Source organism: Lagenorhynchus albirostris, chromosome 13 (assembly GCF_949774975.1).
Source record: "Lagenorhynchus albirostris chromosome 13, mLagAlb1.1, whole genome shotgun sequence".
Classification (NCBI taxonomy): Eukaryota; Metazoa; Chordata; class Mammalia; order Artiodactyla; family Delphinidae; genus Lagenorhynchus; species Lagenorhynchus albirostris.
In genome coordinates this window covers 5,204,347-5,220,657 of record NC_083107.1, presented here as the reverse complement: position 1 = coordinate 5,220,657, position 16,311 = coordinate 5,204,347, and the positions used below count along the sequence as shown (strand labels likewise).

General features: G+C 46.4%; 1 protein-coding gene across 44 annotated transcripts in view; it reads left to right on the top strand.

Moving 5' to 3' along the window:
• The window catches only part of MAP4K4 (mitogen-activated protein kinase kinase kinase kinase 4), a 172,178-nt gene extending 159,843 nt beyond the window's left edge, over positions 1-12,335 (top strand). For 26 of the 44 annotated variants that reach the window (XM_060169522.1, XM_060169521.1, XM_060169536.1 and 23 more), the window contains 7 exons: positions 1,045-1,188; positions 3,957-4,091; positions 6,608-6,708; positions 8,145-8,294; positions 8,854-9,013; positions 9,985-10,124; positions 11,728-12,335. In XM_060169522.1, the coding sequence (XP_060025505.1) occupies positions 1,045-1,188; positions 3,957-4,091; positions 6,608-6,708; positions 8,145-8,294; positions 8,854-9,013; positions 9,985-10,124; positions 11,728-11,811 (914 nt within the window). In that variant the 3' untranslated portion in view covers positions 11,812-12,335. Of the gene's footprint in view, positions 1-1,044; positions 1,189-3,956; positions 4,092-6,607; positions 6,709-8,144; positions 8,319-8,853; positions 9,014-9,984; positions 10,125-11,727 lie in introns of all 44 variants that reach the window. The other 18 variants (XM_060169503.1, XM_060169502.1, XM_060169506.1 and 15 more) reach the window with 1 other exon arrangement.
• Positions 12,336-16,311: the final 3,976 nt, after the last annotated feature.

Genomic DNA, 16,311 nt, shown 5'->3' with positions numbered 1-16,311 from the left:
TTTGCGGTACAGTCGCGAGAAAGTAGAGGGAGGGAGGGGGTCGCAGCAGCCTCACCTCAGGCCTCTACCCGTCTGCGGTCGGTGTGAGGCGGCCGGAGCCTGAAGCGGGGAGAGCAGAGGAACAGGAACGTGAGGGGGGTCTTCTCGGGCGGGGTCAGCTTGGCTAGTTTCGTGGAGCAGCTGTGCTGGCGCTGCTGCTGATAGAAACGTCAGGGCTCGAGAGGCTGGTCTCGGTAGGCCTGGAAGTGGATGGACGAGCCGGGAGTTGGGGGTGGAGCCAGGAGTTTCTGGTTCTGAGGTCCTGCTCCAGCAGACAGACAGACAGACAGCAAGGGAGACGCCCGCGCTTAGGAAGCAGAGAAGGTGCCTGGAGACCAGGGGGAGACGGCACGAGGCTGGAGAGGGTGGAGCCGGGATGGGCCCTCGGCCGGGAGGCACGCCCCGTCCCCAGCCTGCGCACGTGCACTGCTGGTGAGAAACCGCGGGAGCGAGGACCGAATGCAGCTGTTCCTTTCTTAAGGATGATGGAGGGCGGTCTTTAAGAAAACCTTAAACTGAGTGATAGATGCCGGAGCAGTCACAAACTGTTAAGGACTAAGGGGGCTGTGTATGGCTCGTTCTAGAAGTTTTCCCGTGAAAAGACAGGTGAAGGAAGCAGGCGGGGATCGTGACATCAGATGAAGGTTTGTTCGGGTGTCTGATGTGACGGATGAGATGGAGAGTCTGTGGTACCCAGGACGGTGGGCTGGGACGTCCTGGGGCAACTGAGGAAGAACCGGAAACTGGAGGGTGGTGAAGGTAATCAGGGGGATGAGGCGGGCTCGTGGTCCCTCCCCCGCCCCCGTAGATCCTTTTTTACATATAAGTGAGTATTTCATCCTCTCTCTTCTGTGGTGACTTGTTGCAGTTTGGGTACTTCAAGCTCTCTTGTTTGTGGGTGGCTTGAGGAAACCGCTCTTCCAGATAAGCTTTGCTGTCCGCTCCATACAAGGCAGGTTGTCAAGCACAGTGTAAAATTGTGGGCTTTCTGTGTCCTTGAAATAGGAGTGAACTTGCTGGTGGGCACAGAGAGTGGCCTGATGCTGCTGGACAGAAGTGGCCAAGGGAAGGTGTATCCTCTGATCAACAGAAGACGATTTCAACAGATGGACGTCCTGGAAGGCTTGAATGTCTTGGTGACAATATCTGGTAAGCGTGTGTTCGGGGAAGGCAGGCCCCCAGCACTGTTTAAAAACGTGGCACTCGCTGGCGCAGAACTCGAGTGAGCCCCTTTTCTGAAGTAATAGCTAAATGACCTAGAACCGTAGCGTGACTTTAGAGTAACGTGGTAGGAAAATGTATTCAGAGGGGGCCCACGTGTACACACTTGTCTGGGGCTCTGCTGAGAGGTCCCGGGGAGCACAGGAACCTGCACTTCCTACTTCACACTGCCCGCCACCCTGCCGCCGCCCTCTGCGGCCTGTCCCGTTCAGAGTGTGGGTTTATGTCCACTCCCTTCCACAGGGCTCTCTCACGCACAAGGAGCCGTTCTTTGCCATTGATGGTAAAAGTACCGTGGGTTTTTTTTTAATGTCAGTCAACACTTACTATAAGTGTCTTTTTAGAAAGAGCATTTTTCTTAGTATGAATTATATGTGTTCATTGTAGAAAGTAAGAAACTACTGCAGAAAAGCAAATGGGAGAAATAAATAGTAAAATTATCCGAAGATAACATCTGTTAACTTCGGTTTTTAATTTCCAGTCTTTTAAGCATACACACACTCAGAATACACACTTGGGGGTAAAAATCTCCATAAAAATAGTTATGCGACATTTCAAACACTGAGAGAATAATATGACACCCATATACTGACAAGATAGTTTTTTAACAGATGTTAGAATACACTGCTCTGCATACCTTTGGCGTCTACTTGCCCTTGGTAGCCACTGCCCTGAAGTTTAAGTGAATTCCGTCCTTTCTTGTTTGTCCAAACCTTGTGGGCTACCCTCTCCTGTCCCTGCATGTTCCTTCATGGTACCCATTCTGCACGGCTACAGGATGTTTCTTTGCATAGACGTACTATAGTTTGTTTCCTATTTTCTGTTGTTAGTCTTTCCATTTATTCCTTTTTTTCCCTCTCATGTAAACATTTTTCACAAGTATCTTTGCAGCTCACTTAACCATCAGGCATATGAATCCATGTTGCCTAGATCATAATCTCCTAATAATTTGTGGTTTTGCTGGGGTCAAAGAGTATGTAGGAGTGTCAGACCTGTCCTCTGATAACAGCAGTGATTTTGATTTAATTACCTGCTCACTCAAACTTGTTACATTTATTTATACGTAACAAATTTCTGGCACTTATTTTAGTTTTCAAATGGCTTTTGGTTTAAGATGTTCATTGAAATGCAGAAATTTCACTGTTCGTCTCTTACTTAAATGAGAAAACAGCCGTTTAAAACTTGAGCTTTAAAAAGTGATGGAAGATAAGTTTTAGAATCGTAGGAAAAATAAATCTGCTAAAAAATGGTTTAAGCTTCATTTTGTGATCCAGTGAGCAGGATGATTCATGGGGATCAGTAATCAACTGATACCATTTTTTGGGCCTACTTTTCTTATTCTTTTCTTTCCTCTTTATAGCTTTCAGTGGTTTTCAAAATCATAAAAGTAATTAATACATGTCAGTTGTAGGCAACTTCGAAAACAGAAAAAAACTTAGGAAGAATAAAATAAAATGTAACCCCCGTCTCAGAGATACCTCTTGTTAACATTTTATTGTATTTCCCCCTCCTCGGTTCTGTAAATATATCTCATAGTGTGGGAATAAAACGCTGTACATAAAACGATGTCATCTTTGTTTCACTTAATACATTTGAGTATTTTCCCACATTCAGAAATCCTTCAAAACTTAATAAGGTTGTGTTAAAGTATAAGACATGACACAGAAAGTGCACAGACGTATAAGTGGTGTACAGCTCCGTGAAGAGTCACAGTTAGAACCCATGCACGTAGCCCCCCACCCTGGGCACGAGGGGAGCCATCCCAGCCCCCCAGTGGCTCCCCTGCACTGCCCCTCCTCCCCATAGGGAAGCCCTGTCCTGACTTTGAACACGTTAGAACACGCTAGATACTCTTTTGTGTCTGGCTCTTTTCCTAGAGCAGTTTTACGTTTACACAGAAATTGAACACAAAGTGTAGACGGTCGCCATATTGGCCCTCTCCAGTTTCCCCTATTGTCTCGCATTAATGTGGTACATTTGTTAGAGCGGATGAACCAATATTAATACTTTAGCTAACAGGTTAGCTGAAGTCCACGGTTTGCGTTAGCGTTCTCCGTGTGTGCTCTGGGTTCGACCCACGCATAATTTTATCCACCGTTGCAGCTTCATACAGACTAGTTCCACTGCCCTAAAAACCCTCTGGTTCTCCACCTACTCCTCCCTCCCTCAAAGCCCCTGGCAACCGCTGGTCTTTTTTCACTGTCTCGATATTGCCTTTTCCAGAATGTCATAGGTGGGCTTACGCAGTCTGTATCCTTTTCAGACTGTTGAGAGCAAGTACCTTTTCATGAATCTACGCGATAACATCTTTTGTCCTAGGCGCTTGCTCAATATTTCTGCTAGGTTATCTCTCTTCTAATGGATTTATAGGAGTTCTTCACGTGTTCTGGGTGTGAGTCTTCTGTTAGCTCAGTAAGTTGTGCCCATCTCCAGTTTATGGCTGGGTTCAAGTCCCCAAGTTGGGTGATCTGTGAAACCCTTTGGTGCTCTCAAATGGGAAATAATAGTTACACTAGAGGGTTTTGAGAATCAGATGACATAATAGCTTGAATGGAGTTGCTAGTGAAACCGATACAAAAAGGTTCCCTAGGGGGTGATACTTATTGTTTATTGCAGTTTCTTTTGGTTACTATTGTTGTTAATGATGATATCTACTTTTGAATATGCATGTAAAGTACTTATATTTGTTTTGCTAGGCAAAAAGGATAAGTTACGTGTCTACTATCTGTCCTGGTTAAGAAATAAAATACTTCACAATGATCCGGAAGTTGAGAAGAAGCAGGGTTGGACGACCGTGGGAGATTTGGAAGGATGCGTCCACTATAAAGTCGGTAAGTCCCACGGCGGGCGTAAGGGTTTTGTTTTGCCAAGGTTTAATTAATGTTCCATTTAAAATCCATGTGTTTTTGAAGCTTTCAGTAATGAACTTGTCTCTGAGACTTGTAACTCATTTCTGTATCAGGGCGTTTCTGAGGCACCTTCTAATCCTGAGGCCTGCAGGCCTTCAGTTAATCTTAACTCCGCTGTCCCTGCCGTCCGTCGTGAGCCTCTTCTCACCCTTTCCTTGGACAATCCACACTCTGTAAGATGTGGCTCACATCTTGCAGAGAAGAAGGGAGCGTTGCCAGAGGAGAGACGTTTGGACTCCTCCTTTGCGCTGTAGGCTTGTCCTCACTTGGAGGACTCTGGGTCCTTGGCAGTCACTGATTGAACGTTTGAGAGTTTGCCCAAGTAGCTGTGGCCTGTTGGTTTGAATTAAATGCGCTGTGCAGAGCTACTCTGCTCATCACTAAGAAATGAATCTTGCTGGCCAGTCAGTGTTTCATGGCAACCGTTTTGTTCTTTTCTCCTCAACATGCCTGCCGTGCTTCTCATGAAATAAGATCTCACAAGAACAAAACCAAAATAAGTTTTTTCGTGTTGGGGAAGAAAAGCAAAATATAGGTACTAGTGTTGGAAATAAAGGGGAAATAATGGAGCTTAGCCCAGTTACAGTTTTATGGGCAAGATGATGTGTTCTAATTGAATTTGAAATGGGAGGTTGCGAAGGTTAGCAAATGGTATAAGTCTTAAGTATACAGAGACTGTATACTTAAGACTGAGTAATGTAAGGGGTGTATTGAATGTTGATTTCTGCTTGTGTGTTTTCTTTTCCTCTGTGTTTATGAAGCTGCATACTGTAGTCAGTGCCTCTGCTCCCAGGGATATTACATCCTTGGCGTTGTCGTCTTGTTTATGTAACCTGTCCACGGCCCTCAGCTCATTGGTTACTAATGAGTGTGGCTGCCACCCCGAGAGTGGACTGGTTCTGAGTGATCCTGCAGGGCTCCATCACCTCGGTGTAGATTTCGGGATTAGAATTTTCTGTGTTGTGTTTTTGTGTACTGTTTTTTGTTTGTTTGTTTGTTTGATTGTTTTGCGGTACGCGGGCCTCTCCCTGTCGTGGCCTCTCCCGTTGCGGAGCACAGGCTCCGGACGCGCAGGCTCAGCGGCCATGGCTCACGGGCCCAGCCGCTCCGCGGCACGTGGGATCTTCCCGGACCGGGGCACGAACCTGCGTCCCCTGCATCGGCAGGCGGACTCTCCACCACTGCGCCACCAGGGAAGCCCCTGTGTACTGTTTTTATTTGTTGATAAGTAACTGAAATCGTCTAAGGCTAAATGTAATGAAATGGCTCTGAATAGATGACCCTACAGGAGAGTGAGAGGCAGATGTGTTAACCTGAGCCGGGCTCAGAAGGCGGGGTGGGGGGGTGGGTATTTAAATTTATATATAAATTAATTATCACGAAATAAACGTTACAGTTTCTTTCTTCAGTGGCATGAGTACATTCCAGGTGCTCAATAGCGCCATGTAGCTAGTGGTTGTCATATCAGCAGGGTGGACATAAACCCTTTCCATCACAGAAAATTCTATCCCATCAGCACTGCTTTCGACGCCTCTTATAATCCTTTGTATCTTAATAGTCATGTGATTCACTTGAATAGTGACAATACATGAAATAACAAGGAGAGTTATCAAGTCTCATGTTCAAAGGCGGAGTGCTGCGGTTTAGAGAGCCCATGAAAACACCAGGAGTCTGCACCAGCCAGTAAGTCAGGTGTGGCCAGGGCCCCTCCGGGTTTCTGCTCTAAGCGGAGTTGCTGGCTGTGAAGAGGACTGAAACAGCTGCGTAAACGAGGCCCATATATATATATATATATATATATATATATATATAAAGTTAAAGAGAGATTTTCTTTACTTTTAGTACACAACTTTAGCTAAACTCCTAGCAATTACTACTGTCTCTATAGCTCAGGAAGTGGTTTGAAATGATACTTGATCTTGTACACAGAAATAGATAGAATTCAAACTCAGTTGATGAGTATTTTGTCGTAGCCTTCTGTGTTCCTCCATCTGTAACCCCCCCACAGGAGTCAGGAAAGGCCACGTGGAAGATTTGACCTCTTGCTGGGATTCGGGACCCTCTTGTCTGATAAATCACATCATTATCCTTTTGAACTAGTACTGAGCCCTCAAGGTGGTAGGGTGGAAAGGCTGACATTGTCCTTGATTATTAAGTACTTACCGCCTAAGAAGGTTAGGGACATCAGCGAAAGTGCTCATCGATGGCAGCCAGGGTATGGAGTTGAGTCCAACGCAACACGGAGGAGGATGGGAACAGCCTGAATTGTACATTAAAGAATCGGAGAAGTGAACCACGAGGCTTGACCTCTCAGCACTTTTCTCTTGTTGGTTTGGTGGCTCAGCAGAAGGCATATTTAGAGAGTTTGCAGAGGACAACTGAAAGAATTTGGAGTCCACGTTGATACTGACCTGTGCTCCTCTTATTTGTTGTTGCAGTAAAATATGAAAGAATCAAGTTTCTGGTCATTGCTTTGAAGAGTTCTGTGGAAGTGTATGCGTGGGCACCCAAGCCATATCACAAATTCATGGCCTTTAAGGTAACAACATCAAGTGCACTTAAAGGTAGCATCAGCCGTGCACGCTGTGGCCGAGAGCCAGGGAATACGTCTGACAACCCCGAATGGTTACAACCGATCGTTTAAAAGCATGTGCTGATATTGGTATAACTTTATCATGCGAGAGGCCATTTCTAATGGAACAAGCTGAGCTATCGGCTTTCTAAGTCCTCGGAGTGTGAGAGAGGAGCGGAATGTTGGGCAGACACGTGGATTGAAAGGACAGACTGACACCACCTCCATTTAAAAAGCAGACCTTGACTTTCCACCTAAAGTCATGGGCGTGTATAAAGATGTAGATGTTTATGTTTTTGACAGGTATCCAGCAATAGGCAGCTTTAAGGTATATCTATTCAGTAGAGGACTAATTAAAAATGAAGTTGCAGAAACTCTTGATGACACAAGGAATGCATTATTACGCATTAAATAGAACAAGTATTAAAATATGTATAATATACCATTTTTGTTCAAAGAAAGATACTGTAGAAAAATATTAGCAGTTATTTTTGTGGATATTTTTAATATTTCTTTTTTATACTTCTAGAGTTTGCACTAGATACAAATTTATAAAATTCTTAATTGAAAAGGATATTACTATAACATTAGATATTATGAATCACTTAATAACATCGTTTCTGATATTAGACAAAAAACCTTAAGCATTGTCCCCCGGCGCTGTTTTAGGGCAGGGGAAAAAGTTAAGAATTTTGTATCCAAAAAGATTCTGTTTACTTATGTTTTTAAATAGTTTTGACATATTTTATTAAGGGCCGGCTTCCATTATTTGGAAGATGGACATATTTAGATTGCTTATTCCTTGATTCCCCAGTAAAGCAGTATAAATGGGGTTATCATATTTGCTTTAAAAAATAAATAAAGCCACATATTATTGACTAAAAGCTGTTGATTGTGTAGTTACAATTCTCTTCTGAGATCTGGTCTTAATTACCTTCATGTACCAGGTACCAGGAACTGTACTAGTTGCTTTTATAAATAAATACCTTATTCAAATCTGCCTTATGAGCTATACGTGTTGACGTTAATGAAAAACTGAGGCCACCCAGGCCGTTACGGCACATGGTAGCCTCTCGTTAGCTTTATCACTCTAGCTGGAAAATTAAAGTGGAGGTTTGAGTGGCGCAGCGGAGACTGTGATGATCACACTGATAAAATTCTCCTTACGTGTATCGTGCGGCAGCGCTCTCTCCACTGTCTGCGTTGGAGCAGCTGGTGCTGACTGACAGATAAGAGCAAAATAACTTCAAGACTTACTGTACAGAGTAGTTTTGCTTAGGGTTTTTGCCAGGGTGGTTCAGTAATTGAGTAACGGCGTGCCTGGGTCTAGCTTCTCCAGTTTGAACCATCAGAAATAAGTTCTGCTTCATCTCACGGCTGCTCTCTCCGTTGCTTCTTTGTAGTCGTTTGGAGATTTGGTGCATAAGCCATTACTGGTGGATCTCACTGTTGAGGAAGGCCAGAGGTTGAAAGTGATCTATGGGTCCTGTGCTGGATTCCATGCTGTTGACGTGGATTCAGGATCAGTCTATGACATTTATCTACCAACACACGTAAGAAAGAACCCACACTCTATGGTTGGTTGACAGGCTTCATTTTACTTTGACTTTTTTCTTTACTCTGCTTAGGGAACTAACACAAGCAGGGATCCCTTGCTTTCCCTGTGCTGTGGGGGTGAGTATTTAAATGGCGCCCCTGTTCAGTAGCACTCTGCTCCGAGCCAAGTGGAGACCCCCTCTCCTGGCTCTGAAGCTCTCCTGAAGACCTCCTCGCCCTGCTTTCACTAACACGGGAGGGTTGGGCAGCCGCTGTCAGGTCAGAAGCTCCGTGGGTCGGGACTGGTTAGAGGAACATAATTGATTAAATGGAGCCCCCAATCCAAATGTGTTCCAGGGGCTCCGAAAACGTGAACTAGTAGATTATAGGACCTATCAAAGGTGGACTTTCAGATGTATATGTATATCACATGGGTTTTCCACAGTGTTATCCAGTGTTGTGTTTATCACCAGGAGTCTGAACCAGCGCATTCCCCAAGACATTCTTACTGAGCCCTTTTGCAGGGATAGAAGTCGCCACAAACATGCTTGCCTGTGCTTTGTTCCTCTTCTCTAGATCCAGTGCAGCATCAAACCCCACGCAATCATCATCCTCCCCAACACGGATGGAATGGAGCTTCTGGTGTGCTATGAAGACGAAGGGGTCTATGTGAACACCTATGGAAGGATTACCAAGGATGTGGTTCTGCAGTGGGGAGAGATGCCAACGTCTGTAGGTGCGCGTCCCTGACGGGAAGAGGCCCTTCCTAAAGAGGCGTGTAGTTCGCGTACTGATTCTACGTGTTCTTCAGACCCTCTGGCCACTTAACAGAGTGGCTGGCAGTAGATGGTGGAAGGTTAGATTGTAGACCGTGACACACGTAATAGTCTTAGGTTAGGACAAAATCCAAGTAATTATTTTTTAAAACTCTATCGTTCACAGTCCTTCATTTAATCTTTAAGACAGCCAGGGGAAGTAGGGCAGGTGTAGTTGTTGACTGATGTGTGGGAAGTGAGGGGAGACAGAAGGGTAAGTGATCACTCTTGCCATTCCGTGGCCCAGCCACAGTCGACACTCAGCCTCCTGACCGTCCCTGTGCGTTCAGCAGCGAAGGCTGACCTCTGGAACCCTCATGGCTCCAAGTTTATATCCCCAAACTGTTTTGGTTTAATTGCAGTTACGTCACTGGTTCTGTCCGCTTGGCTTTCCTTCTCGCTGCCTCCCTGGTAACTAGTGTGATGAAAATACGAGCTAAGCTATGGGGTGGGGGTGGGGGGGGGCGGGTGATGCTCCGGTGTGAACTGCCTCAACTGTTGATTCAAAATACGGCCTCCCAGGTTGGACCACGAGGGTGCACATGCAGAGTTCCTTGCAAACAAAACCCCCAGATACTAGCTGTTTAGAGCGGTGTGTGTGTGTGTGTGTGTGTGTGTGTGTGTGTCTGTGTGTGTCTGTGTGTGTCTGTGCGTGTGTGTCTGTGCGTGTGTGTCTGTGCGTGTGTGTCTGTGTGTGTCTGTGTGTGTGTGTCTGTGTGTGTGTCTGTGTGTGTGTGTGTCTGTGTGTGTGTGTCTGTGTGTGTGTGTCTGTGTGTGTGTGTCTGTGTGTGTCTGTGTGTCTGTGTCTGTGTGTGTGTGTGTGTGTGACCTGAGCAGTTTCTTTCCATGGCTGTCTTACCTTTAACAATATGTGTTTTCTCCTCTCAAAAAGCGTATATTCGATCCAATCAGACGATGGGCTGGGGAGAAAAGGCCATAGAGATCCGGTCTGTGGAGACCGGCCACTTGGACGGTGTGTTTATGCACAAAAGGGCTCAAAGACTGAAATTCTTATGTGAACGCAACGACAAGGTAACGGCTTCCTTAGAGATTCTTTTTAGTTTGCTACTATCTTTTAGCAATGGTTTATTTTCCATGAAGTTTGGTGAAGCCTTTCCTTGGGATTTTGATGGATTCTGAAATAAATTTATCAAGGAACTTTTCAGCAGTGACTTTTTAGGTCTGTTTATGGAGGTCATGATACATTTTATTTTGTTTTTGTTGAGGGGGTGGAGATGTTTATCGCTGCAGAAATCATCCTATGTTGGGTTTTTGTTTTTTGTCTTTCGGGGTTCTTATTCCCATCAGGTGGCCTGCCTAGGCTACGTTTGGTTTAGGGATAGAGGAGGTTAAAGCTACCAGTTTAGATGGATGGAATTCTTTTGTGTTTAGAAGGAACCCTCGTGAAAATTTAAGTAACAGGGTAAAACTTCCTCTCCCCTGATACGTACCAGAAATACACCACTTGTTGGTCTACCTTTTGAGTAGTGAAATAAGTTCATCGTTTGTGTGGCATAAATGCCTAAGAGGTGAGATCATTTTATGCAGAAGTAGGCGTACTTCCTGCAGGTGAGACCCCGGGGCATCAAAGCCCCAGTTAAAACCTTTGCTTTTTGAAACTGCCTGCATCCTTGTCTTCTCTGGGATTGACTCCCTCCCTCCCCAAATCAGCCTTGGAGTGGAACAGACACTGGCCAAGGGTGTTGACCCCTCGGGCCTTTTCTAAGCCCAAATTTCTCTGTCTTCTGTCACTTGGATAAAAATATGTCTGACCACCTGGGGCCGCCCACTGCAGCCTTAGAAACATTTCCCCCTTTTGCTTCACGTTAAAACATATTAAACCTCCTAGCAAGCAGACCTCAGCTTGACCTCTCAGACGAAGAGAGCTGTCACTTCTCCTTGTCAGCTGGGCCTCCTGCCCGGCCACGTGCTCTCCTACTCAAGAGCTGCATCACCACCAGCCCACTTCCTCCTGCCGTCCTCTAGCCCATTTGCCGGTGCACTTGGCCTTTGTTTTCCTACGTAATACCTCCTAGATCTTTTACCTTGAAAATCCATACAACCTCAGACCTAAGCCAGATTCTGCCAGCTTTTTGGCTCACACTTTCCTGAGTGTGTTCAGTAGAGCCATACCCATGATATTCCTTGAACTTCAGGCATTTAAATATTTTTATCATTCATGATGTCACATCCATCGGGGTTTATTAATAAAAGGCACAAAACTAAATTATATTACTTTGACTATAGAGTCATATGAAGTAACTAATACATCTCAGCTTCATTTTCTAAAAGAGAGAAACGAGGTAGCGGAGGAGCCTCCCCTCTGCGCACTGAGTTTGCCAAAATCCCATTCATCTTTCAGAAGGTATTAGCCGTGGAGGTGAACACAGACGATCCCGTTTTGGGAACGCCGCCTTTGTTCCTCTGCGTTCTCACAGTAGGGCACGACGTATGAGGAGTCATCCGTTGGCTAAGGAGCCTTCCTGGTCAAGATGAAAACCGGCTCCTTCACAGACGAATGGACGTCACCCCAGATTTCCTTTGGGAGGGGCCCCTGGGGTTGTGGGACCAGGGTCCTGCTGACCCCTCTCCTCCCCTCTCCTCTCCTCCCCTCTCCTCCCCTCCCCTCCTACAGGTGTTCTTTGCCTCGGTCCGGTCCGGGGGCAGCAGCCAGGTGTACTTCATGACGCTGGGCAGGACCTCTCTTCTGAGCTGGTAGGAGTGGCGGGCGGGGATGCCGGCCCCGGAGTCATCGAGATGAGAACCTGGAATTCCTGGCAACTGGAGCTCGGAGCCGCCCAGGCCGCGTGGGCGGGGGTCTCCTCTCCTCTCCCGCCCGCTCTTACCAGTTCATCCCCACTCTCTTCTTGTCCTGTTCGAAATAAATCAAGGCTGCAACGCAGCTGGTGCTGTTGAGACTCTACCATCAGGTGCTATCGGTGTTGGAATCAAGCATCAGGCAGAACGCAAACGCCTTCCCTCCAGCTCCAGAATTCCTCGTCTGTGACTCTGTCCCGGGGTGTCTGCAGGTGGAGAACAGACACGCCGGCGGGTGGTTAGAAGTGGGCACAGCGGGTGTAAAGTGTGCTCGGACGAGCAGGTCACTGAAGCCAAGAGCAGATTTAATATAGTAACATTAACAATGTATTTAATTGACATTTCTTTTTTGTAATGTGACCATATGTGGACAAAGAAGAAGGTGCAGGTTTAAGAAGTTAATATTTATAAAATGTGAAAGACACAGTTACTAGGATAACTTTTTTGTGGGTGGGGCTTGGGAGGTGGGGTGGGTGGGTTAGGGACCCATTTGGCATTTGGTTTCTTGGGAATTCTTTTTTTTTTGGCCAAGAACTCAGTCATTTTCTGTGTACCAGGTTTTGCCTAAATCATGTGCAGATAATTCTTCAAAAAAAGAAAAAAAAAAAAAAAAAAGGAAAAGGTGTGCATTTGTATCCTGGCCAGAACCTTGTTGTGTGACAGTATTAGCACTGCCTCAGTCAAAGGTTTAATTTTTGTTTAAACCTAGAAGTGCAACAGCAGTTTCACCACGGTCTGCACTTGCGGAGGGAAAAAAAATTTTTTTCAGCCACGTGTTTATTTTTTCGCCTACCTCATTGTTTTTAATGCATTAAGAGGTGGTTTAGTTTATATGTTTTTGGAGGAAAACATTAATGTTTAATTTAATCTTAATACCAAAACTATCCAATTGAAGTTTGACTGTTACTTCGTCACAGGTCTCAGTAGGCACAAGAGAAATTGTCCCTGAAGATGGGAAACAGCCACGAGGCTTGTCTCGCTGGGCGCGTCTGCTTTCTCAGTTGAGAGAGCAGATCGCGCTGTTTCCACCAGATTCACCCGTGGTGGTGGACGGGCGGCCATCACCCAGAGCACGAGGGGCCTCAGTGTTCTCAAATCGGGGTTTGCAGACAGGTGGTCATATGGGGACAGCCCCACAAACTGTTAACAGTGTTGCAGGAACCTTTCCTTGGGGCCAGGGGTATTTCCCTTTTTCTAAAAAATGCAATGCACTAAAACTATTTTAAGAATGTAGTTAATACTGCTCTTTCGTAAGATAGCATCTTCCTGTGTTTTGGGTGTGATATCAAAGCCCTGGCTTTTCTCGTTCTCTCCCTTGCTCTCCCATTCTCTCTCTGTTTTTTAAACCAGTTTTACTTTATGAATATGTTCATGACATTTGTAATAAATGTCTTGGGTAATAATTGGTTTCATGGCTTCTGGTCACTCGGTTCCTCTGAGGATTTAATTGCTTGGTAAAGGAGCAGCGCTCCGCACCGTGGCTCTGCCGTCCACCTTTCCTGTTGTTGAGTTCTGATGGGAGTGTTGCATCCACCAAACAAAAGCTCGGTGTTTCATAGGCTCACTCCTCCTCCGTGGCGAATTTTCTTTTGTGACGTGTAAGTGGAGGTTTTCCTCCAACAGTCACCTGCACCTGTTTGCTGAGGCTTGGCCCGGCATTCGCATCCCATTTGGCATCCTTTTTGACTCGTCATCCTCTTCCTCCTGGGCCAGCATTTTTGCCAGAGGCTCTCCTGTGAATTTCAAACCCTAGTGAAAAGTACATACACTCGCAAACGCAGAAACAACAGCTGGTCGCGTACACGCGCCACCACAGGACCCACTGAGAAAACCCGCCTCCGTACTGGAAGGATAAGGCCGGGGAAACAGGTTGTCCGTGTGTGAGACTTTGGTGTGGTGCTGATGTCTAAGGCAGAAAGAGCTAGTTGTTTTCTACTAATTCATACTGAACATAGAGAAGATTGGGGAGTTAATCCCACCCTCGGAAGGGACTTCTGAGACAGGCCAGACTCGGTCACCACGGGGCCGCAGTCCCAGCCACCTCACTGCTGGCATTTCCCTCCTCGGTTTGGCTTTTGACCCAAGACGAAATGTGCCTCAGTGGACACGTGCACCAGGAGGAGAAAGGACCACGTGGCGGGGTCAGTTGTAGCCCCCTCCCATGACTTTAGCGAAAGGTAGAAGTTGGGCAGGTGTCTTTGAAAAAAATACTGAACTTCTGATACCGACATGGAAGATACAAAAAGGGATGAGGCCTCATGGTCTGCATCATCCAGACTTGAAGCTCAGTGTCTGTAAGTCAAGGGCTGTGACACAGGCCATGCAAATGGTGTTCCCTTGGAATTGCCGAGTACTGAGAACTTGAAAAAACTACATTTCCCTCAGGGGCGATGGGCTCCGAGCTCAGGTCAGGGTGGGCCTGTCCTAGTTGGGCAGCACCTGGTGGTGTTGGAGTTGAACGTGATTGAATCCATCGCCGGGCTTAGCTGACCGAGGTCAGCTGGCCACTGGTCCTCTGGGTGGGTACCTGCGGTGTGCTTTCCTCGGCCGTGGTATCCCTCCCTCCGTGGCCTCCCCGCCTTGTCGATCAGACTGTGTTGCCACAGCCTCAAGCAGGCGCCCGGTTAGGTTTCTCCATGAAAGATGGCGAGCTGTCGCGATGTCTTTCTTCTAGAGAAAGGGATGATCTTTCTCCTTTAACAGGGTAGTGACTTCACAGAAGTGCAAAGATGGCAAAATCAACAGAAGAAGATAGTATTATGCTGATACCGTTAAATGTGGAACGCGGAAAACTATGACAACTCTTCCAAACAAAATACCAGTATGGCTCTAGGTTTAGTCAGAGCCTTAATAAGTGATACCCTTCTGTGTTTAAAGCAGAGTCTCTCTGTATCGAGCGCAGTGTTTTTACTTTTTCTCACGCCCATGTTGTGTTGAAGAAAATGTTTACAAAAAAATGGTTTTGTTACACTAATGTGCATCACGTATTTATGGTTTACCTTTAAGTGATCTTTTGTGGGTTATTTAGGCTTTCGTCTTCGTTGTAGTCCACTTACGGTGATTCATAATCCCCAGTTTTGCCAGTTATAAATTTGCTAAACAGTAATGCAAGTGACAAGCTGCATTGTTTACTAATCAGAGCTGCAAAGCAGACTGGTGGCAAGTACACACACAGCCTTCTTTTTTCAGTGCTAACTCGTCTTCTGTGTATTATGAAAATTACTGTTGTCCCTCTTCTCCCCTCTTTTGTCCTTAAATAAAGTAAAAATGACACCTATTTCACGTGGCATGAGTTTCAAATATATTCCCTTCCTTCAGAATGTTTGCTTCCTCGAAGGATCCTCCTTCCCCCGTGCCACCCCTGGCCTGAGCGGGCGACTGCTAGATCCTGCCATCTCCCTAACAGGGATGACCCAGGGGCTCACCCGGCACAGGTTACGAAAGCAGCAAACACTTGTTCAAAGATCTTAGAATGAAATTGATGGGTGAGCTCTTGATCGCCGTGTTCCTGAAGCCAAAAACGGAGTAAGGCTCATTTTACATGCATGCTGTCTGTTCTGTAGCTAACAGGACGATGAAAGGGACGCTGTCTCAAATTGGCACATAAATGTGACCTTAGGCCTAATCACTGGAGCTCCTTCAGTGCAAGGTCATCAGCCCCACCCACGGGTGTGCCCCGTCAACCCCCCATAGCCTGGCAGGAACATGCCTCATTGGATAGATGCCAGGTCACGCCATGGGTGTCCGCACCCTGCCCGAGCCCCCTCCTGGGTTGCATGCGTTAGTCAGCTAGCTCCTCTGTGCTTCCTCCTGGAAACGCGTTCATTCTCTAAGGTGAAGATAAACTCGTAAATACCTAGGCCCCCCCAAGGAGCAAGTTAGTTCCCTTCCTACTTGATGTTGCAGCTGGTGTGGGTGACGGGGAATGAACGTGTGGTAGCCCCATCATTCATGGCCCCTGTTCCAGCTGTGCTTCCTCGGTGGAGGTGGAGGCCACCAGGGTCAAGTCAGCCCCTGTAAGGGGTGCTAGCCCGCTGATCTGGTGTCACGTTCAAGGGTGCGGTGACGTTGCTGCTTTATCTGCCATCTAGGACTTAAACAATGCCCGTGCTTCGTTTTAGGAGAAGTAGGTGCTGTGTTTTGTGAAGGAAAATGGCTAAGGAATTAAGTTGGGCACAATAGTTATTACATTTTCTTATGGGAGAAGTAACGTGTGTTCAGACAGGAGAGTCTCACACCCGGTCTGCCTCGCCCTTCACTATGAGATGATCGTGTCGTATCTGCATTTCCGAATCTTGCTGGAACTCTTGCAGCTTTGCCTCTGCCTCTCCTAACTTCCCTGTGCTCATACTTCACCTCATTTATCCTCTCTGATACGCTGATGACAACACGGTGCTCTCTG